Source organism: Myodes glareolus, chromosome 7, assembly GCF_982192425.1.
Source record: "Myodes glareolus chromosome 7, mMyoGla1.1, whole genome shotgun sequence".
Taxonomy (NCBI): Eukaryota; Metazoa; Chordata; class Mammalia; order Rodentia; family Cricetidae; genus Myodes; species Myodes glareolus.
In genome coordinates, this window is record NC_142032.1 from 36,653,823 (window position 1) to 36,678,037 (window position 24,215).

General features: G+C 46.7%; 1 protein-coding gene across 5 annotated transcripts in view; it reads right to left on the bottom strand.

The window, feature by feature from the left end:
* The window catches only part of Kank1 (KN motif and ankyrin repeat domains 1), a 197,774-nt gene that overhangs the window by 37,603 nt on the left and 135,956 nt on the right, over positions 1–24,215 (bottom strand). For 4 of the 5 annotated variants that reach the window (XM_048438740.3, XM_085693734.2, XM_085693733.2 and 1 more), the window contains exon 3: positions 20,927–21,046. In XM_048438740.3, the coding sequence (XP_048294697.3) occupies positions 20,927–20,963 (37 nt within the window). In that variant the 5' untranslated portion in view covers positions 20,964–21,046. Of the gene's footprint in view, positions 1–14,029; positions 14,155–20,926; positions 21,047–24,215 lie in introns of those variants that run through there. The other variant, XM_085693737.2, reaches the window with a different exon arrangement.

Below are 24,215 nucleotides of genomic sequence, written 5' to 3' on the forward strand. Positions count from 1 at the left end.
AGAACCCACAACCAGAACAAAACACGATAACCAACAACAACAACCAAAAGCAATGATAATTTAATATGTAAAATGGGTCCACTAATAAGGATTCCATCCCTGATTTCTACAGCTGCCGCTTGACTGAATAGCTGTGGACCACACTTGACACAAACATCCCCTACCAGCGCAGGCTAGTGACGAGTGAAAGTAGAAATTAATTTGCAGTGGCTATCAGAGCGGGTGACCTCCAGCAGGGTCTGTGGCTTGCTCTCTGCAGGGCCTGTTCACAAGTACCTTTCCAGTTGCCTCCTGGCCAGCAAGACTGAGCTACCCTACCCCCTCCCCCAAACACAGCAACCCATTGGCAATGTCTTTGGTTATACCTTGCATATGACTTAAGAGGTCAGGGGTCAGGCAACAGCACTGAGGGGAGGGAACATGGAAAGGGTTAGTCACCATTCATAGGAACAAAATGTCTCATTGAAGGATAGGCTGGACCAGAGAGGTGCATGAGGAGGCAGGTATCAAACGGCTGGGCACAATTGTCCTTTTATCCATTGTTCAGAGTCAACAATAGAGGCAGCAACCCCTTATCAATAATCTCCGGCATCTCCCCAGCCCCACCCATGCTGCTCACTCTCTATCACGTTCACTGTGTAGTTAGGGAATCGGTGCTGAATCAACCCAGCGTCATCTTCCATACACAGAGGGGAGCTGCTCCTCAACCTTTAGTCAAGAATTCCATGCCTGGGCTAGAGAGATGGCTCAGTGCTTAAGAGCACTGGCTGCTCTTGGAGAGGATCCAGGTTTGATTCCCAATACCCATTTTGCAGTTCACAGCCATCTGTAAATCCAGTTCCAGGGAATTGTAGGCTTTTGCCTGACCTCCTCAGGTATCAGGCACACACACAGTAACAGATATACACATGCAAAACACCCATACACCCAAAATAAAATAAATAGAAAACCAAAACAAAACCACACAAAAAATATTTTTAAGTCAAGTAAGGCAGGGGTAGACAGAGCTCTGTGAGTCTGAAGCCAGCCTGGTCTAGATATTGAATTCCAGGCCAGCAAGGGGCTAATCCTGAAACCCTGTCCCCCAAGCAAAAAGAGTTCTGTGCAACTCTAAGCATAAATAGGAAATAGGCCAGGTGACAAGGACGTTCTGTGAATAGTAGACAAGGTACCCAGGCTGAGATTGATAGAGAGGGCACCAGCGACACTTTCGGGGATGTGGGAGAACTCTTGTAGGAACCCTGGCCCCTACGGAGCTGACATAGGAAACCAGAACCAGATTTAGTATATATATCCCAGGCAACTAGCTCCCTAGAGAAAATGGAAATGAGGGCTGGAGAGGTGGCTCATCAGTTCAAAGGACTGGTTGTCTTGCAGATGACCTGGGCTCATTTCTCGGCACTGACATGGCAGCTCACAGCTACCTGTGATTCTAGGTCCAGGGGATCTGATGCCCTCTCTTGGCTTCTGTGGGCACCAGGCATGCACATGGTGCACACACACACACACACACACACACACACACACACACACACAGTTAAAACACTCAGACACATAAAAGAAACAAATCTTTAAAGAAAAACATGTGAGAACAAGTGTCCAAAGAGGGATTGACTAACAACACGAGGGAAATCCTGGAATTTAAGTAAATCGTGAGCTCAGAAACGTAAGCTTTAACATCTGTGTGAAACGGTCGCCAGGGCGACAATGGCATCTTTGTGCCAAGGGCACGGGCTAAAGGGAAAGTTTTCACTGAGCCCAGAGGCAAGTGCCGAGTTATTTTTTCCAGCCTGTAATAAAGGCAAATATTTTTCATAACACACAGCGCTGCACTTTGTACCGCAGCCGTCCCCACCCACATGTCACGGTCCCCTGTCTTTTTTGGGCATTCCGACTTAGGCACCCGGGGACACAAAAGCTGTCATTTTCAGCAAGGCAGGAAGTCTCAGCAACCTTCCCTCAGCATTAAAGAGACTCCACCAACTCCCAGGCACAGAGCCCAGCAGCCACAGCAGAGCATTTATTTACACCCATTTTGGAATTTCCTGACAGTTAACAGTCACAGCGTCTAATTCCATGTCACGGTGCTCTGCGAGACAACAAAACCCCAATGAATGAAACTGCTGTACAGCTCTTAACCGAAAAACAGGCCAAGGTGGACACCCCCCCCCCCCCGCCAAAAAAAAACCTCTTCAACAAGTCACCCTCCCGCTCTGCAATTCTGTACTAGAAATGCTGTTTAACTCCAGAAAGAGAGAAAGGCAGCCAGGTTCCTTCACTCTAGTTCTCTGAGTTATGGGGCAGCAGCTAGCTTGGAAGTGATTTGGTCTGGGCAGCTGGAGACTCCCTGAGAATATTCTGCAAATCCTGAAATTCACCCGAGGAAAACCAGTTCAACCATTCTGATCGAATTTAAGAAAGCTTTTATTACAATGTTAACTATTCACCCAGATGGAATCTAGTTAGGACCACCACCTGGAAACTTTCCAGCTGTGTGGCCTCAAGACACAGGTTGGCTTATATGGACAAAACCCACAGGCCTAAATTCCCATGAGGCTTTGTTGTTACTTTCTAAGAACTACAACTCCCAGAATCCCAGGAAGTTGCCTGGTTCTTAGGCAGGTGGGGCTTAGAAGTTAACTTTGGGTCCAGCAATTCTCATTTAGTACAACTTGGAATCTGAAGGCTAAAAACACCATTAGTAAACCACAGTCCCCCCCCCCACCACGCATTACACCCCCACCCCAAACTACAACCTAGATGGCACGAATTTCAAAGGCTGAGAATGAATTCTGGGACAGGTTCGTACTGTCTGGTGCGCTGGCATCATGCGACATGCTTTTGTTTCTGTTCTTAAAAATGAGTAAACTTGTGTCCCTTTAATGATTTAAGTTCACCACTGCAAGGAAAGAAGGTAGGAAGGAAGGAAGGAAGGAAGGAAGGAAGGAAGGAAGGAAGGAAGGAGGAAAGGATGGAAGAAGGGAAGGATGTAAGGAAAGAGAAAAGGAAGGAAAGAGGAGGAAGACAGAGAAAAGGAGGAGGAGGAAGAAGAAAAAGAAGAACTACCACCTGTCTCAACCAAAGCCTATAGGGTAGATGTGGCCTTGTGGAAGATTTGCCGAATTCCATCAGAACACAAACAAGAGAAAGCAGTTCCCAAAAAGACCACAGAGAGCACCCGAGAGTGAGGTAGCTGCAAGGGAAGCGGTGAGCTTCTAGAACTCATAGGTCCTGTGTTCTCTGTTCATCTTAGATCCCCTTGCCTGCCTCCCCCCTCCCCAGTCACTCGCCTTTCCACGGTTGTCCTTCTAGACGTGCCCACACTGGGGACTTTGTGTCTGCTCCTCTTCCCAGCATTCATTTTTCTGTGAGAAGCTAAACCTTTTACAACCAAAGCCATGGCATCCGTTTACCTCCCCCCCCCCAATACTAAATTAGCCAACTGATTCAAAGAGAAATATGATGTGGGCAGATCTTCAGTGTCACGGATTTGAAATATCAAGCCCCAATAATTCTAAGTTACTTTACTCAACAATACTTCCACTAAGTGAGGGTTTAGAGGACACCTCCTCATTTCACACCATGTCCACCCCAGTTGTGGACTAAAAAACAAAAACTGGCAGCAAAGGGACAGACATTAAATGTGAAGTTAGTTATCCATCACCGGGGCCCAGCATTAAAAGATGCCCGTTGCCCTAAATGCTTTTCAGAGAAATTGGCTTCTATTATTATTATTTTTTAATAAAATTCTGGCCAGGCGGTGGTGATGCACACCTTTAATCCTAGGACTCGGGAGGTAGAGGCAGGCAGATCACTGTGAGTTCAAGGCCAGCCTGGTCTACAGAGCTAGTTCTAGGACAGCCAGGGCTGTTACACAGGGAAACCCTGTCTCAAAACACAAAACAACAAACAAACAAACAAAAATTCTGTATTATAGTCACATTATTGTAGTCAAAGCTAAGTATCAATATCATAAAGCCTATTATAAGAATTAAACTAAGGGGCTGAGGAGATGGGTCACTGGTTAAGAGCACTGGCTGAACTCCTAAGGTTTGATTCCCAGCACCAACACTGTGGCTCACAACTGTCTGTAACTCCAGTTCCTAGGAGATCCAATGTCCTCTTCTAGCCTTCTTGGGCATTTCACACATATGGATGCACATACATGCAGGCAAAACACCTATATCCATAAAAAAAAATTAAACCAAGAAAAGCATCAGAATACGGTGTTTCTTCTAGCTCATTTTTATATATAAACATTGCGTTCCAGCAAGAATATGATTTAGTATATAAAGAGCTGGCGCTAACTATTTGGCTTCTGTGGCCTGTATCCGATACTGTGCAGAATCAGTCACCTGTGTGCATCTGCGAAGGTGTATTCTGGCAGGACAGCAGTTATTGTATGCAAATGAATGTCTAGGCTTTTGTCAGAGGGTGACAGAGATTGGGAAGGGAAACTCCTGAGAAGACGAGTTCCACTGGCCTGGAAACCATCAGTCACAAAGGTTCCCACCAAGGACCATTCTCTGCACCCTCCTCAGACAGAGGAAGCAAGAAGGCAAAGAGCTGAGGGAGGAGAGGATTCTCCGAGGCTGCTTCTCCGACAGGTGGGAGTAGCCAGGAAAAGTGAGCCCTGAGGAGAAGGACACTGGCTGCTGACGGTAGGCTGCTGTGATAGCGCAGGCCCAACTTTTACACCGGGTCAGGAGCTTCAGGCTCTGCAATTACAAGTCAACATTCTGACCTCTCAGCTCCGCCACACGATGGGATTGCCACACCAAGACTGGCCTCTGGTGGCCGACCCCTCATCCCCTCATCAAGAGCAAAGAGCGAAGCTGAGTGCTGACGTGGATTTCATGGTGGATACCTCAAACTGCCTGTTACCCACCTCCCGTCTCCTGTTCCCCTCCTTGCTGATGCACTTCACGGAGCCCTCCCGGCCTCACCCTATAGCAGGAACAACTGTACTATGTACTATGACAATGCTTGCAACAGCCTGCCCACACGCTTCCCACCTCTCCCCACCGCCCGGCCTCAGTCATTCAGCCATTATTCACCGACAGCTGCAGCACCTTTCCGAGAGCTTTCTCCATGAATGACCTCATCCATCTTCACAGCAGCCCTATGAAGCAGGTGTGACCATCTCCGCATTTCACAGATGAGCTTGCGCCATGCGCACACAGTACCCTCCTACTGCGCCTTGACACTCTACTGTATTGCCCAGCCAGGCACGCTCCATCCTGCAGTTTTTATGGCGGCAAAGAGGGTCTGGGAAAGGGAGTTGGTATTTTGAAAGCACGGGGAGAATTAAATACAGACAGATTTCTGCAAAGAAATTTTTTTCCAATCTCAGAAAAAGAAATTCTGATCTAATACAGCCACAAAACTAAATATCAACCGCTTCCCTCCAATGCAAAAACAAAACCTCTGGATCTTAAGAGTTAAATTGAGGGAAGGCATCTGAATGTAGGGTCTCGGAGCTGTAAAAACATTCTACTGAAGTTTGACTGGCCAATACTGCGTTTTGGTAATGCTATTTTAGGGACTTACATGTGCTATTTCTTCTCTGAGTGAGGGTCACAGCTTATTTTTCTCCGGAAAAACTCTTCTCATTTCCAAGGGCCAGCCAAAATATCAGCTCTGGGGCCTGAGAATGTAGCCCAGCGGTAGACAGAGGACTTGCCTAGAATGCCCAAGGTTTAGGATTCAAGCCCTAGGACTGAAAATAGACACAACCCTCCCGCTCCGTCACAGCTAGCTTTGATGTTAACTTGACATAAGCAAGTGTTGCCAGACAGGAAGGAAGCTCAACTGAGAAAAATGCCTCCATAAGATCAGACTGAAGGCAAGCTTGTAAGCCATTTTCTTCACTAGTGATGGATGGGAGAGGGTCCAGCCCATTGTGAATGGGGCTACCCCTGGGTTCTCTAAGAAAGCAGGCTGAGAAGTCATGAGGGCAAGTCAGTAAGCAGCACCCCTCCATGACTTCTGCATCAGCTCCTGCCTCCGGGATGCTGCCCTGCTGGAGTTTCTGCCCTGAGTTCCCTCAGTGATGAACTATGACCCAGAAGTGTAAGTGAGCTAAGCCCTTTCTCTCTAAGTTGCTTTGGTCACGGCGTTTCATTACAGCAACAGACATCCTCTCACCACCTCCCAGGGCCCTCTGAAGCGGCTCCTTATCCCCTTAGCCGCCTCTTCCACCATCCAATCAGAGCAGCTTGCCCCCGACCCCATCCTGGCATACCCCTTGTATCCTGGCTCTATGAAAATCAGAGACTTCTGTCCTCTTCATCATAGACAGGGCTGTGTCCATATAAGGTCCTCGGGAGTACAGGACAAGTTCAACTCCAGCCCTTCTCAGGGAGCAAAACCCAAGAAAATGTATTTCCTTTCAAGGGGTTTGTGAACATGCCAATGACTCGGCCCATGCCCTCATTTCACCACCAGACAGAACTCTGGGCACAAAGATGTGACACGAGCTGACTTTTGCTCTGTCATTCAAGGAGCTGGCACTGAGCTTGGCACCTCCCAGAAGTTCTCAGTCCCTGGACACCAACAAGCTCCCCTGGGCTGTTGTTAGATGTTGACCTCCACACCCACCATGAATCAGACCTCCTGGGGCCTGGCCCAACTTGGGCATCAGTGTTTTTCAAAGCTCCTCCAATGAGTCTGTCCTGCAGCCAGGAGTGAGAACCACGAAAAGTTCCTTTTGGCTTCTGAGTTAGAGATGAGTTAACACACCCCTTAAACAACCCAGGCACCCTTGTGGCCTAGGTCCGTTCAGGTAGTTTCCAAGTCAAGTGTCTGAACTGAAGGGAAAGGGGCGTTAACGAAGTTGGGGGACCCAGAGAGCAGCTGCTTCTTTCTCCAGTGACTATGCCCACTGGGATGTCCATGTTCAGTGTTGCTATAGCTCCTGATTTTTTTTTTTTTGGTCCCCAAAGAAGCAAAAGCCACTGGTATCTTTATAGAAAAATGAAGCAATTTAAAAATATCCTGGCAATAAACTCAAATGAAAACAATGAGTTGGAGAAACAGAACGCTACCCTCTTCCATCCTGTGTCCAAGGCAAGAACACCTGATACCCCTTCTGTTCCAATTTCATTCCCGTTTCTATCACTTTCCCTATCTTATCTTCCTTGCCCCCACTAGTTTCAGGAAACTCAGGCTGTCTGTCCTTGAACTGTGTAGCTGAAGATGACCTTGAACTTCTGGTCTTGTTGGTGGGCACAGCGCCACGCCTGGTGGTGCAGGGCTTTACACACAGTAGGCAAGCACTCTACATTCCCAAGGCCTCGTTTTTTTTATTTGACAGTGATTTTGGTCTTATAAACAAACTCATTCAAGGGAAAAAAAATAACTCAAATTTTAAGGGTTTAGTCTGTTGCATATTAATGTGTCCATCTTCCATATTTAAATCCAGCTATTTGGCTAACGAGATGTTTTATTAAAAAGACCAACAGCATCCTCACGTCACATCCTACCACTACCTCCTTCGTGCGCACTCCGCAGAACCTCTCTACAGAAGAGCGTGCACCCTTAAAGGGACAGGCTAGAAGGAGAACTCACTGCATTTCTTCTCGGAGGGGCCAGGCTGCTCCTGCTGTGTTGGAGATGTCCTTCAAACACTCAACTCTCTTACTGTACCTTTGCCTCTCCCCTACCCTCCGGCTGATGATGGGATGCGGGTGTGGATCTCTGGGTATCTGGAGAACTGTGCAGAGGCAAACGGTGTAGCTCCTTCCCATAGCACCGACGCTCCTCTCCCCACTTCTATGGACAACCGAGAGGGCGGTGCGACTTGCAGAGGATTAGAGGGCAAGTCAGCGAGGAGCACCCTCGCTCCTTCTGTGGGGTGTAGGCCTTGCTCCACCCTGGGTGTTGGAAGAAGGCTCTTTTATATGCCTGGATTAGCAAGACCTGTTCCTGAGACCTCATGTTAGGGCAGACTGTCCCAGGAGAGACCACCCAGCATGCAACGGGAGGAGGGTGTGTCCTGGCAAAGGGGTGTGGTTCTTCTCAGGAGAGTGACAGAGGAAGAGGACACTATCTCACTGTCCTCTCTGAAAAGACAAGAATGAAAAGTCTGTTTGTTTTGTTATCGCTTTCCCTGAGCAGGGGCCTGAGCTGGAGTCACACTGGGTTTCCACATCCTCTGCTGTCCCTTCCCTCACTCTTATCCCCCTCAGATTAAAGGAGAGATGTGGCCACTCTAGCCAAGATTTAAAAGTAACATTTTAGTTGTAGTTTATCTTTTTACTTTTGGCAGCACTGGGGACTAAGGGCCTTATAAGCAAGCATTCTACCTCTGAGCCATATCCCAGCCCTCTGTTTATGTTTTATTTTGACACAGGGTCTCCTAAGTTGTCCATAATGGCCTTAAACTCAATTGATAGCCTAGACAGGCCTTCAACTTGCAATCCTGAAGTCCCAGCCTGTGCCACCAGGCCTGGTTGAAATTGATATTTTAAAAAGTCATATGGTGCCAGGCGATGGTGGTGTGCACATTTAATCCCAGCATTTGGGAGGCAAAGGCAGGCAACGGATCTCAGTGAGTTCAAGGCCAGCCTGGTCAACAAAGAGAGTTCCAGGACAGTCAGGACTGTTACAAACCCTGTCTCGAGAAACAAAACAACAACAACAACAACAACAAAAAGAGCAAATGGCAGAATCACCTGTGGGGCGCAAAAATAAACAAGGGAATTAAAACCTTAAATGTTCACAAGGACTTCCTTACAGGCTGCAAATAAACGACAATAGGGACTATTTCCTCACATCCTATAAAAGATGTACAGAGGCTATGCCAAAAGAATAGTGGGACAGAAGTAGGGGAGACCACACTCCCAGAGTCCCCAGCTCAGGTCTCACCCACAGTTCCAAGGAGTCCACCAAACCAGATTGAATAAGTTTGGCCAAAGGAGTCAGCTGGTCCTCTGCCTCCTGCTCCCTCTGTCTGGGCTGTCAACAAGCAGTGAAAGGAGCAAAGAAAAAGGTCATGGGAGCTGGAAAGAACTTTCCAAATAGCCCCAGAAAATCCTTCTGAGGACGGCCACTCATTATACACATACTACTCTGCCCTTCTCCCTGCATCCAGAGCCTCCCCAACACTGTCACTGAAGCCAGCCTTTGAGCGAAGGATGGAGAGAAAGCAGCAACCCGAACAAGAGGTGGAATGGAAGCTAGTGCATATGACACTGTGACAACCTCTTGTCTGGTTCACCCAGGTGGACAGACCAAGTGTGAACTAGCAGAGTAAGCGACTCCAGAGAACAGGCGGGTACACAAGATGCTAGGGCTGGAACGATGTCAGAATGGCAAGTGCCAGGGCCCATTTCAGTCCCACAATTCCACCTCTTGCTCTGGAGTATGTGCCCAGTGTTAGCAAGCACAATGCAAGGGCACTGAAAGTGGGGCTGAACAGGTCCACAAAGCAAGGGAGGACAAGTCTACAAAGATCATTCCATGATTCCTACCTCTTGTCACAGAGGGATGAGGTACACAACTGAGGCACACAACCCTAATACTTCATTGAGAGAAGGCTGATGTGAGATACCCTTCTTTATGCTGTGAATATGTCTTATTATCATTGGTTAATAAAGAAGCTGATTTGGTCAACTGCCATACAGAATATAACTAGGTAGGAAATCCAAGCAGGGGGCGGGGAGAGATGGCAGAGTCAGGGAGACACCAGAAGCTGTTGAAGAAGCAAGATGTGAGGTAACAAGGCACAAGCTTCCTGGTAAAATATAAACTAATAGAAATGGGTTAATTTAAGTTGTAAGAGCTAGTTAGTAATAAGCCTGAGCCATCGGCCAAACAATTTGCAATTAATATTAAGCCTCAAAGAGGACATTTAGGAACTGAGGGCAGGAGAAAAACCTTTAGTTGTAGGAGGTGATGATAATCATTTGCTAGAAATACAAAACACTCTTGGAATTAAAAAAAAAAAAAGGAAAGATGAAGAGCTGGAGATGGCTCAGTGGTCAAGAGTCATTGCAGCTCCTCCAAAGGACTGGTGTTTGGTTACTAGCTCTATCAGGCATCTCACAAATGTGTGTAACTCCAGCGGCAGGGCATCCAACACCCTCTTCTGTATTCCTGTCTGCACTTCCATCCACATACCCACAGACAAACATAATCAAAAATAATAAAAAGTCAAATCAAGAAAAGACATGTTGAGAAATGATTTTCAAAAGAAAAGATGAATTCCACAGGATCTATCAATGACCACTGAGACTCTAGAGCAAAGAGTCATGGGGTTTGAAGGTAATGAAAGGCCTGGATCCACAGATGCAGGAAGGGCTTTCAGGCCCAGAGACCAGTGCTTCAAGCAAAGCCCCAGGCTGGAGAGACCCTCCTACTTGCACAGTCATCTGGCCTCTTGCTACCTCAAGCCCAGGGAAACCCACTGCAGTTTCCTCAGGCACTGACGGGAAGAGAAACAGGCAACAGCTAATGCCAGAACTGGCCCCAAACAAAGGTCTGGAGTTAAGAAAATAGTTCTAAAATTTGTAGGGGAAAAAGTACCTGAGGAGAAAAAAAAAAAAAAACAAAACAAAGAATCTCGCCGATTGTCACTAACCAAACAAAACCACAACCTGGTGAGGAAAGGCGAAGACAACGCCTTTCCAGGGACCGGGGTGGCTCACCACACAAACCGGGACTCAGTGTTCCTCTGCCAAATGCATCTCTGAGCAAGTATTTTTAATTTTTTTGTTTGTTTGTTTGTTTTTCGAGGCATGGTTTCCCTGTGTAGTTTTGGAGCCTTCCTTGGAACTTGCTCTGCAGACCAGGCTGGCCTAGAACTCACAGAGATCTGCCTGCGCCTGCCTCTGCCTCACGATTAAAGGCGTGCACCACCACCGCCCCGCTGAGCGGGTGTTTTAAAGGGAGCCACCAAATGAATGGGATTTCCGAATTGGAGTGTGGCTACAGTTTCCCACCACTCTGCCTAGAGTCCCTAAACAATTCAAATCCACCACTAACGCAAGGTTTCCTTTCTCAGTGTCACATGTTCTGGGGAAAACCAAAGGTTTCGACAGGGGAGAAAACCTCTGGCCCTGAAATCCCCTTAACCTTTTAGAAGTCTATTTTGGGACTCTTTATTTCAAATCAGTACTCCGAGGCGTTGTGGACGCCAGCCTCTATTTTCTGGTGCCCAGATAAAGCCCTAGCAATGTCTCCAGAGGGCAGATGGCTACAGCTGCTTCTGCAACGGCTGAGTGTGTGGGAGGAGAAGCATGGGCTCCCTGTGGCCTCTTTGGGATACACAGAGAGGTGATTAGACCTAAAATTCACGACACACTGGGGCCATCTCCCTCACACAGTCCCTGGGGCAGATCTGGGCAGAACCTGGCCCTAGTGGAAAAATCTGGTGGCACAGGGCTTCGTGTTTTGCAATTTCTTCCTGTAAGCTACATTGTTGGAATCGTTTCACAGGCAAACCATGCCTCCTCCCCCACTGGCCTACAGACTTCCAGGTCTCCACCCTGGAGTGCTGGAAATGCCAGTCCATCATGGGACTGATTCACCACTGCAGGCCAGGCACCAGCCAGGGTCCATGCTACATAAACCCGGCAAGTACTTCAGCATCCTCTGCCAGGACCTGGAAAGACAAACCAACTCTGTCTTCAGTTGGAGGGGAGCAGGGGAGCAGGCTGTGTCCCCAAGTTTTCCTGGTGTGTTCCCAGGTGGAATACAGCACCCTAGTCCATCAAAAACACAGGAGGGGGTCAGGGCTGACACACACCGCTAGTACTACAAAGATACTAAGCACTAGGTTTGGGACCTTGCTGGGTCTCTGGACTTAGAGGAGGTTGACAGAGGGGGTCAGGGCTGACACACACTGCTAGTACTACAAAGATACTAAGCACTAGGTTTGGGAACTGCTGGAAATGCCCAATCTCCCAAACCCCCAAGTTTCTAGCTTGAAGCAAAGTCCCCTTCCTTGCAGGAGGCTCTAACACGCACCTGTGGCAGAGAAAGAGCATGTCCTGAACTGATGGGCAGCTCAGACAAGAGGAAAGGGCTCAAAAGAGGGCAGGGATGGGAAAAGAGGACGAAGTGTGCTCAGTTGATGTTTTCATAAAATTATCTGCAAAACTGATGGGGTTTATCAACTCAAACAAATATTATGTGAATAAATACAGAAGCCACCGATCCTCTTTTGGTTATACCTAACAAGGAACATTTTGATTTTTAAATTTTCTTCTGTCCTGTCTTCCTTTCTCACTCCCTCCCTTCCTCCTCCCTTCCTTCCTTCTTTGTGTCTATATACATCGAACTGTGTATGCATGTGTGGAAGCCAGGCAGGTGTCTCCCTCTATCATTCTCCACTATATCTATCTATCTATCTATGTGTACACACATACATATGTATACATACACACACATACATATATGTTGTTGTTGCCACTGTTTGTTTGAGACAGGGTCTCACTGTGTAGCCCTGGCTGTTCTAGAACTCACTATGTAGACCAGGCGGGCCTTGAACTCACACAGCTCTGACTGCCTCTGCCTCCTGAGCACCAGGATTAAAGCCTGCACCACCATGCCTGGCTCTGTTGTGTCTTTAGAACTCACTGATTAGCTGACCAACACACTCCAGAGAGCCACCTGCCTCTGTGCCACCATGCTAGAGTTACGGATACCTGCAACCACTCTGGGCTTTTGTGTGGGTGCTGTGAATCTGAACTCAGGTCCTTATGTCTGTGCAATGGGCACTTTGCAAACCAAGACATTTCTCCAGTCCCAGAATATACTTTCAAAATACGGAAGATCACTTGAGAGAAAAAACCTTCTTCAATGACCTGAAGTCACAGAAAAAGAACTCAAATGAGCACAGTACTTATGACTTTTAAAAGCAAATTGCTTCTCTGAATTCTTATTTCCTCCATAAATAAAGGTTTATAGGCTGAAGATGTAATAAAGTCTGCAGTCCTTGACCCAGGTGAAGGAACTGACAAGGGATCCTTCAAACCTGGCTGGCATAAAATAAGGACTCCAGAAGTTTGGTTTTCCAGCTAAGTTAAATCCTGCAAACAGGACATCAAGCCCCTGACAAAACTTTGCCGTCTGTAGCTCTACTTTCTATCTATTGATGAGAGAAGGCTCAAGGATAGCACTTAGTCTGAATTGTAGCTGTCACTGGTTCTAAGTACTGCTCGGATGAGGAATCTGGCCACTGTATTTTTAAAAATCCTCAAAATAGCAGCATAATTATTTTTAAGTGGGGCGCCCACTTGTCTGAACAGGACTCCCTGCTGAGATCACCAGTGCTTACACACAAATGGGCCACATATTATTTTAGTCTTTCCAATAAACTGCATAGCCCCAAAGCGGAATCCAATTTGTCTTCTGAACACGAGCATATTTTTCCTAACAAACAGGAAAATGAATGAGCAGCTCATCCAGACTCTTCACAGAGAAGCCAAGATGCTTGGCCTCAGAGTGTTTGAACTCGGGTCCTCATGTTTGCGCCACTGAGACATTCATTTCTCCAGCCCCAGGAAATACATTCAAACTACAAGAGATCACTTAGAAAACCCTTCTTCAAGGACAAACAAAGAACTCAAGTAAACACAGTACTTGTGATGTCTGACAGCGAATTGCTTCTTTAGCTACAGCAGACTGAATTAATCCAGCCACATCTGATTTCCAGATCCGAAATCGAGATTTTATTGGTGACGTCTACTCTGGGCAATGTTAATACATTTTTTTTTTTCCCAAAAAAGAGTGGAATTTATTGCTTCCACAAATCTAAGAATTATGCTTACATTCTTCATGCCGGATCAAATCAAACAGCTTTTTACAGGAAAGAACGCCAAAGCAGAGACTTGGAACTTTATCAGTCATTTTCCTCCCAGCCCATAGAATCCTGAGACTGTACAGAGGAGACAGATGAAATTCTCCAGGACACAGGAAGAAGCCCTGGAAAAGGTGAGCCATCCATGGATGGATTCCCCTAGCCCACTGAAGCCAGCGAAGACAGCACAGACAGGTGCGAATCATAATAAAGGACAATACTCACGGTGGGGAGTCCTGGAGTGTGGCAAGGGCTGTGCCGGCTCTGTGCAGGCTCTTCGAGTCACCGCAGTAGAAATCTGCAGCTCCGGCTTTTCTTGCCCCGGGAGGAGCCCTTTTCTCTCCTTCCTACGCCCAAAGAGGTTGGTACTCACCAGTCCCAGCTTAGCTACAGCCCTAATCGCCTGCTTGAAATCTGATGCTTAACCCATTAAGACAGGGCAAGCCTTGGAGAAAGAAAGCTTGGAAGGGGAAGCTGGCTACAGGTTAAGGCTGAAGCCTTGAGCACTAGTACAACAGGCAAGCCCTGAGCAGGGAAGATCTTCCACAGTCTCTCCAGGGGTGGGGATCAACTCTGGGGTTCTGTTTAGCCACACAGGCAAGACTCCAAAACCCAGGGTCTCCTATTTGTAACTAGTGTTGGCATTTTAACAATTACAAAATTCAAAACTATTTGACTTAAAAAAAAATAAAGCCTCGTCAAAGACCATTGCTGTAAGAAAAATTACTTTATTTGTGACCTTTGGTGTGAAATTAGCCTTCAATAAATTAACATATAAGTTTTATTAAAAGCTGAAATGTACAATATAATTAAATCCAATAAACACATCCAATGCTAGGAAGGAAGTTTATGGTACAATAGATAAATATAAGGCATTAAATAATATGGAACTCAATTAACAATGCACATTAATGTATTAACTATCAATATAACCTTTATCATGCATATTAGGAAACTAGCATCCCAATCTTAAAGGATATTTTGCTTTTAACCATCACACTTCCCAGGTCTTAACAAATTTGCTGAAATACATACTATTTGTGTTTCTGGCATCCATATATCTAAAGAGTCTGGAATGTTTGGATGGAATTTCCATCCCAAGCCCCCTCCCCTGGGTGTTGCCTCAGTCCAGACTCCACCTCTGAGAAAGCCCACCAAACGATGACACCCCCCACCCCAGAGATGCTCAAGACCACTCCCACAGGGTATTTAAACTGCCCCCAGAGAACAGACACGTGGTTTTCCGGTCTCTCTCCCAGTTTCCTCTCTGAGATGCTGGAATGCCACCTGGGAGCTTTGGCATCCATTAAACCCGTTGTTTTTCTAATTTGGCTTGATCTGGTCTGATTTGGATTATTGCGTTGGCGGAGAGGTTTACTGGGGCGCAGAAACTTCTCACAAACGTCTCCCTTGGTCTCTTTTCTCAACTGTCTTGATCAGATATTATACACACCGTCACTGTCAACACAAGGCGGACTTGCCTTAGCCACTGACTCACTGGGTGAGCTTCACAAGTTGTGTTTTGTCTTCTGAGAGGAGGGAAGAGAGGCCAGACAACTGATATAAAACAGACCTCCTCTTGCTCCTACCTGTATTTTTATGTTAAGAAACTCGGTTTTACCCTCGGCTTTTTCTGACAGTCTGATGACGCTACTTACGGGAAAATACAGGGTTGAAATAAGAACACCCACCTAATGTCCTGTTATGGACAGAATCAAGAGACCCCAGAAGTCATAGAGCACACAGTTTAAGCTCTGCCTGTGGGGCCAGAGTAACTAGATGGCAGGGCTGGAACTCACCCTCAGGGACACGGCAGCTCCGCTGTGTCCTTTCTAAAGATGGTCTCAGCAAACACCACCGTGATTCCAGGCAGGCTAGTCAATGCGCAGTGGTGTTTAAACTTGAAATTCCAGCTGCTAGGCTCACCCTCAGTGGGCTCAGAGTTCTGTTTGAGAAATGCGCCTGCCCAGAAAAAATATTTACACAACCCAGAGTGGGCTGTGGGTGTCACAGCTAGCTTCGCCTGCTCTGCAGGAGTCTTGGGCTCTGTCTGCTTGACCCGGCCTTATCAATGCCCTTTGTACCTCATTTGAGATCAGCATAGAGACAAAATCCACAGCCAAATCAACTGCCCTGGCTAAGCATATTCAAGATCTGTGATAGTTACTGAGGCCATTCAAAAGCTGAGCTCTTCAACTCCCATTTCTGTGAAATTACGCTCAGGAAATCATAGAAGAGGAGAAAAATGGCAAGGGAAAAGCGGCTTGCGGTATCATTTTCTCCAGGGAAGGGAAGATGCAGCAACCTTCCTTCCAAACACCCCAGCAAAAAGCGAAGAGTTACCGAGCTGCTGGAACTACGGCCAGGAGTACCAGGAAGCCGCCCCAAAGATTCATTGGAAAGCATTTTCCATGAAGACTGGGCAGGATACAGAGAGTGTTAAAGCCAAGGACTGCACGCTAAAATGCACGAAGGCTTTCTGAAGCCCTACGCTTGCCTGACCAGGAAAAGGAAAGTGCTGAAAATAAGACGTAGGATGGGTTTGTAAGTACGCCCCCCTTCTGTCTTCCTAACAAATTCATGAATGCGATCAAATCGATTTTAAAAAATGAAGTTAAAAGTCTTTATTTTATGTGTAAATGTTTATTGGCACATCTACATGTGTACCACTTGTGTGCCTGGCGCCCACAAAGACCAGAAGGGGTCATCGATCAGGTAGATAGCCTGGAGCTGGTTTACAGAGAGTTGTGAGCTGCCATCTGAGTGCTGGGAACCAAACCCAGGTCCCCTGCAAAAGCAGCAAATACTCTCGGACCACTGAGCATTTTTCTAGCCCCAATAATTTAAAAATTTCAATGCAGCCAGTAAGTAAGTGAGCAGACATCACAAGTAAGTGGGCATGTGAGGAAAGAAACCCAGGATGACAAGAGGTAGAAGCCACAAGGGAGGGAAGGCAGCTAACAGCAAGCGCAAAGATGGTAACAGTGGCCAGAAAAGTCACTGAACCACACTCGCCCGTTCATCCCATTTAACTGTTAGAGAGGGACAGGAGAACACACTGGCACCAATGTCTCAGTACATGAGGGCACAAGAGCGGGGCTCAGGACAGGGACTATGGGGCAAGGACAACTGGCCTGTCCCCTGACACCTGCTTAGCACTTGCGTCTTAAAAAGTGTTCTCCCAAACCAGGTGTAAGGGCTCATGTCTGTCATCCCAGCACTGGGGAGGAAAGAGGACTGAGTTCAAGGGCAGCCTGGGAGACCCTGTCTCGGAAGAACCACAACAATGACGGCAAAGTTCCCAGCTTTGCTTATTCTTTTCCTCACACCTGTCTTGTGAAGAAAAGAAGACACGGGTTATTATCTTCATCTGACAAATCAGCCACTTGTTATTTGGCTTCTAAAGGAATCCTAAGGTCTAATTAAAGTTTCACAACATTAATTAGTGTTTAGAGAGGTATCAATCAGTGTAGCCAGTTTATGACACGACTTGGGAACTTGGGTGAAGAACAGACTGTCCCCATTTCGAGACCCCGAGGAAATCCAGCCACCTTTTTAACCGGTGGGATGTCTACCGCCTGGCTAGTTACAGAAAAGTCCAACGCAATCTGGACGAGCTCCGCTCATGCGAGCAGACTCTGCGGGCACTAGCCGTGTTCTGAACGAGTACATACGAGCCGTGCCAGTGGACAGCAGTAGCCAAAGCTCTGATGAAAAGAGACAGTGTCACGACGATGACTGAGGCAGACGGGGGTGACGCAAAGGGAAGGGGTGTGGGTGGGGCAGCTTGGCCAGGTTTAGCTAGCAGAAGTAGACAGATCACTAGTTAAACGCGAACCTCAGACATACAGCCCTTCTGTGGTGTAAACACACGCTCTATTTTAGCATCCCTGCCCACAGGAGACCCTGGCAGTGTCGGTGTGCGGTCTGCCATTCTGTCAGCAGCAGAGGTACAGTGTTGTTTGGTCTTGTGGTGCTTTCTATTGGTCACTTTTCCTTGACTCGTAAGAACACGAAAAGAGTTTCCTGTTCTACTAAATGACGCAAATCAGTTTCATAGGACTGATGGGTAACTGGTCCCCACTAGTTGCCCCCCCCCATATAGAATGCCTTAACTTTCTTTCTACTGTTATGCTAAAACACTGTGACCAAAAGCAATTTGGGGGTGAAAGGTTTATTTGGCTTACGCTTCCACATCATAGTCCATTATTGAGGGAGGTCAAGGCAGGAACCCCCGACGTAACCCCAGTCAGGAACTGAAGGGGACCAAGGAAGACGGCTGCTTACTGGGTTTCTTTCTCAACCACAATGGGCTGGGCCCTCCCACATCAACTGTCCATCAAGAAAATGCCCCACAGGGCTTTTCTAAGGCCAACTCAGGGAGCCATTGTTCTCAGCTGAGGTCCTCTCTTCTCAAGTGACCCTAGCCGAGTCAAGGTGACAACAAAATCAATCAACACAAAACTAACTTGTAAAAATAATCACTTCCTTCTTTAATCATGATTATGTGTGTGTAGGGGGCTATGTGCACGAGTGTAGATCCCGACGGAGAACAGAAAAAGGAGCCGGAGCCCCTAGAGCAGGAGTTACAGGTGCTGAGAACTGCCCGATAGGTCCGTGGGCAAGTATTTCTTGTGTAATACAAAACGAGGGCGGAAAAACACACAAAACAATGATTTGGTAAGAAAAATCTTTTATCATCAAAAATATTTAAATTGTGAAAATTTGGAAAATAAGAAAACTATTTTTGGGTGGCAGGAGTACCAAGGATTTTGAATTTATTGGTTTTTTTTTTTTTAGAAAGTTCAATACTTCTCTGCTTTGTATCTAACGAGCATCATGTGCACATAAATCCATGTGTGTTAATGAAGCAACTGTGTATGACTGATTTGCTTAAAGCAGTAGTTCTCAACCTATGTGTCAAGACCCCTTTGGGGGGTCAAACGACGCCTCCATGAGGGTCGCCTAAGACCATTGGAAAACAGATATTTATATTATAATTCATAACAGTAACAAAAGTACAGTTATCAAATAGCAATAAAAATAATTTTATGGTTGGGGTCACCACTACATGAGGAACTGGATTAGTGGGTAGCAGCATTGGGAAGGCTGAGAACCCTGGCTTAGAGGCTTTCTTGTACCAGTAGAAGCAAGGATTCCTCGTCCCCTTGTCTGGACCAGACGTCGCCAGGAACCATTCATACCAGCACATCCTGGAACACAGAATCTGAGGGCTTTCCTTTCCTTTGCACTTAATGCCCAGACCTAGTAGGCAGGAAACCAAGTGGGGAAAAAAGTTCCTGCTGCTACCAGATACCACCGGATCTCAGGAGTAAGGAGAAGGCGGAACAAGGTGAGGTCAGGAAGTGGGGAGGCAGGGGCTGAAACAGATCTCAACCCAAGCAGAGCGCAAATGCTAACTAAGCAGACTGCGAATGTTAAATGAAGTCTCCTGGCTCTAAGTGTCTGCCCCTCCTGAATACCATGCTGCCATGTGAGGGGGCTCAGAGTCAGCAAAGCAAAGCTCCAGTCGGACTCTGGAGCGGGAAACTCTGTTGTCAATCATTCAGCTACTCAGCAAGTTTTCCAGAGAGGAATTACTACTCCGTATGTTGTTTACGCGGGTTATCTTCTACTAGGATGACCCCTCCCCCCATTTATTCTACAGATGTCCCCCAAGTCTTACAAAAGCAAACTGGTATTCAAAACATGCAGGTCTCTAATAACCAAAGTAAGAGTACAAGTCTTCATGATTCAAACGTATAGCTGTTACACACTCCAAAAGGAGGTTGTTTACAGCATACAGTCTCTTCCTCGGGGCGACCGAGCTATGTTCTACTCTACGTTATCCCATATTGTATGGAACTAGCTATGCCTTATCCAGAGTGACTCCACTGTATGAAGCAACAGGTGACTCCCTTTCAATCACATGCTGAGTCAGAATGAGCCTCCACCTGAGATACCACTATTAGTACAACGTAAACTCGGAAGCACGTTATTTGCTCAACCAAGCTATGAGTTACTATGAACTTAAAGCTGGTTGGGGGCACAGAATTTACTGGACACACCAGGTGGATGATGAATGTGACCTCCTCACCTGGATTCCACAAAGGACGGAGGGCTAACACTGGGGCAGAGCGTCACCCAGGGACATGTCATCTAACCAACTGGGACAAGCAGCACAGGTCAGATCGATCAGCACTGGACTTCAGACTGTCCCCAGCTTGGACTTGGTGCCACTCACAAGGACTTGGTTAGGCAGTGCACTCTGCTTCAGCTTTGCCCTGGTCATGAATCTTATCTGACCATCTGTACTGCATGGGTAGCACTCTTGCCTCTGCCTCCAGTAAGGCCATTCCGTAGATGATGTATCATTATGGTGTGTGTAATGTGTGCACTTCAGAGTTCATAAGATGGGAGGGAATAAAAGACCCTTAGGCTGCGAACTGCCACACCACCAAGACAAGACAAGATCACTCGGTGAATTATAGCCAACAGAACCGACTGGACTTACGAATTTACTGACACACCATAGATTCTGACATTGGACAAACAAGCAAATGTGTCTGGGCTCCGTTTCTGTTCACTCCATCTCCCTTTCCCATGGTTGGTCTCATCAAACAAACCTCCTAGGTAGGAACTGGTTTTCAGGATCAAAACTGGTTGCCGTTCATCTAAAGATGACTCAGAGAGAAGTCTACAGTGAGTGCGTGCGCCTTCTGCTTAGATCAACAGTCGAGATTTTTACATTTCTTTCTCAACACATCAACAGAACTTTTAGGTAAGAATGTCTTAGAGAGAAGAGCAAAGGCAGGCCAGATGGCTCAGTGGGGTAAAGGCACCTGTTGTCAAGACTGAATGCCTGGAATGCACATGACGGAAGGCGAGCACTCAGCCCCACAAAGTTGCCCTCTGATGCCCCCTAAACAAATAACAGTGTGTGCGTGTTTTAAGACAAGTCTTCTAAGAGTTTAAAGAAGAAACAACTTTAACAAGATAGAAAGTTGCCGCGAAATTCTACTTCTCTAGGCCACTTGCTTTTATCTATTCTTTATTAAAAGAGAAATCAAGAAGTAATTTGAGCAAAGACCCTTCCCCCCTCTGTCACCAGAGTGCGCTTACCTGCTCCATAGCCGTTGACTTTTGTGGGATAAGCCATGCTGGCTCAAATCCAAGAATGGACGCAGCAACCAGTGAGGATTTGAGCGAATTTCATACAGCAAGTTCCCAAAGGCTTTCACCCTGAAATGATAGAGAGAGAGAACCCCATCAGAAAGTTCAAGATGGGTAGAACCACAAACCTTGGTTTCTGTGGACTCAGGTGGCTGCTGATGCAAAATGCAGATTAGACGGGAGAGACAGACTAAGGATCCAAGTAGTGGCTGCATGAGGCCTGGCCCCAAAGTGTGCAGAGAAATGACATGTCCACTGGCTGACCGGTGTCCAGACGGGTGTCCAATACACTCTGGGGAGAGAAAACTGGCCCCAGACACTGACTATTTAGGAAGTAGGTCACCTGACACATATCCCTCTTCAGTGCCCTCTATATTTTTTAATTATATAAAGTAGTTATAAATATATGAATATATATATATATACACACACATACACACATACTATATGTGTGTGTATGTATTTTGAAGTTTACCTGCTTTTCTAAATGTTGGTTCAATAATTTCATTTATCTGACTGCAACTTCAAAGCACTTCTTGCACCAGAGACTCCATCTCTTAAAGGTAAACTCCATATACATTCTTTCTAAATATAAAGTCTTTTTCCCAGTCCCACTTTTTTTTTTTATGCAATCACTTTGCTAAGAACCTTCAGTATCTTGCACTGTTATGTTGGGCAAACTTCAAATGACAGCATGACACACAGTCAGAGACACTGGATCCCACACCACACACATGACAGCAGGACACACAGTCAGAGACACTGGATCCCACACCACACAACACATTTCTGATTTTACATTGACTTTCTGTTAAGAGTTACCGCAGGTTACTGCATTGAGACATATAACAGTTACAAACTTTGAAACAAGCATGAAGTAAGCTAGGAAAAAAAATACTACTCTAACCATTGCTTTTCGAAAATGTTTCTATAAAAAACTCGCAAAGAAAGTAAATAATTATGCACAAGAATACTGCCGGTCCATCCTAACTCCAGACTTATGAAGCCGGAAGAAACACACCTCTCTGTGAAGCGGTGTCAGCCAAAAAGTCAAACAACTTCTCTGGAACAAGAGCATACTAAGTAACAGTAGAGACATATGCCATCCTAGCACGGCCGCTGAAAGCATGGAGGTTTGCTATGGATATGGAAAATGCCGAGTGGAAGCTGACTTTTAAAAAGCAGGACAAGGCCGGCGAGACGACTGAGAAAGTAAGAACACTGCCACGCAAGCCTGAGGACCTGAGTTCAACCCCAGGCACCTACATCAAGAGTCTCAGGAAATCAGCAGCTTCTGTGAGACAGGAGGCAGGGACAGGAGAGTGTGGCCTGGAAAACACAGGCCAGCAGCAGTGAGAGACCCTGCCTCTATAGCAAGTGGTCTCCTGACCGCCACACACACTCATGGCATGTGTGTTCACACATGCCACACACACAAATAAACAAAAACTTAAAATGAACAAGTATTATGTGTATGTATACAGACCTACACACCCACTTTACAAAAATCAATGTGTTATTAAATGATAACGCTGAGGACAGCCAACGTTCATTAATCTCTAACTGCTGTCAAATCTAATAGTGCCACACCACGCCATGATTTAAGAATCACTGATTTAAAAAAAAAAAAAAGATCCTACCAATCAAATCCCAAGGCTGAGCCTGAGTTTGTGTGTGTGTGTGTTTGTGCATTTAATGAAAAATCAGAAGTAACTGAGCCAGGATGTCCACTGTGGCTGGCCCTGGCAGAGGCACTGGTGGACGATGCTGGCTCCTTCGTTCCTTCTCTGACAATACTAATCATAAACTAGCATCGGGACTCTTCCTGTCATGTGGGCTTTACTTGCTCTAAAGGGGAGATGTAAGACTATGAATCCCACATAACAGGCAACAACTCTCAGGCTCCTTTCCGAACACACACGATGCTGGTCACACTTGTGTGAAGGGAAAGACGGCTGTTGATGGTGACCACACAGAGCGAAAATCTTGCTCCTTCGCCAGTGAAATTTTCCTCACTGCTCACGGCTGCAAACTCAAAAGGACTTTCTGCTGTTGTCAAAGGCCGCTTCTGTCAGGTCCTCCACGCTCTCCCAGTCACAGCGGAGTGCTCAGATTCTGAGCCTTCCACTCCCAGCAGGATCCCAGCGGCTGCGAACTCATGCAGGATGGCTCTGGTCTCTCTGGTAAAGAAGCAATCACCTGACACAGTGGCACAAGGGGCACTGAACCTACAAGTCAATAAACTGTGACGGGGGCGAGGTGGCTGGGCTGAAAGGCAAGGGACAGAGGGAACAGTAGCTTTCCAGAACAGAAACGACTACCAACGTCTGCCAGGCAAGGCTTTATAAAAAAGAATGTGGGGCCTGGAAAGACTTGAGGGGAGGAGTGGGAAAAAGAGGGGGCCGAGGAGAGAGGCTAAGTTTCTGGAATTGTTCAACTAATTACACTTCTAAAAGCCACAACGAAAACCTCAAAAACCTCAGGCCGAAGCCTGTTTTCTGGCCCCTCAGTGGCCTCTCAGGTTTGTGCTCTTGTGTTGGCTCAGAGAGGCTTGTAAATACCAGCACTCAACCTGCTGAGGGCAAACAGAAGACAAGAAGAGACAAGCTGTGGGTGTTTGGGGTGAATGGAGTGTGTCAAGGTATTTGAATGGAGATGTGCCCAGAGCCTTCCTAGCCAAGCTTCGTAGACTTTGGCCCAACACACACACACACACACACACACACACACACACACACACACACACGTCTGTTATTGAATCTCTCTCACCTGGCAGGAGATCTTTAATTCAGATCCAAATTGATCTCTCCCATCCTCTCCTAAAACAGAATACAATAACAAGAGGGAAGCCTAAACTTAGGAGCTACAAGCATGTCACAGATAAAATAACAAGGCCCCCAGTCACGGGATGTGGGAGCTGGCAGAGTCTGCGCTGGGAACCCCTGTAAATTGTGGATCCGTCCCTTGCAGGTATTGTCCCATCTGACAGGTGGCCTACCAACTGTGCAGACTGGCTCTTCCTCAAGAAACGCGGTCTTTCGCCAGCCCACTGAAGAAAGCAGAGAATGGCCATTTCTCAACAAAGCGTTTCTTTGCTCCCTTGGAGGAACGTGCCAACCACTAGCCCCTGTGGCACAATCGTGGCTTAGTTCTGTTACCTACAAAATGCACTTCTTTTGATTTGGGAAAATGCTTCGATGGAGAAAATAAAGAATGCGCCTCCTCTCTTTATTTCCAG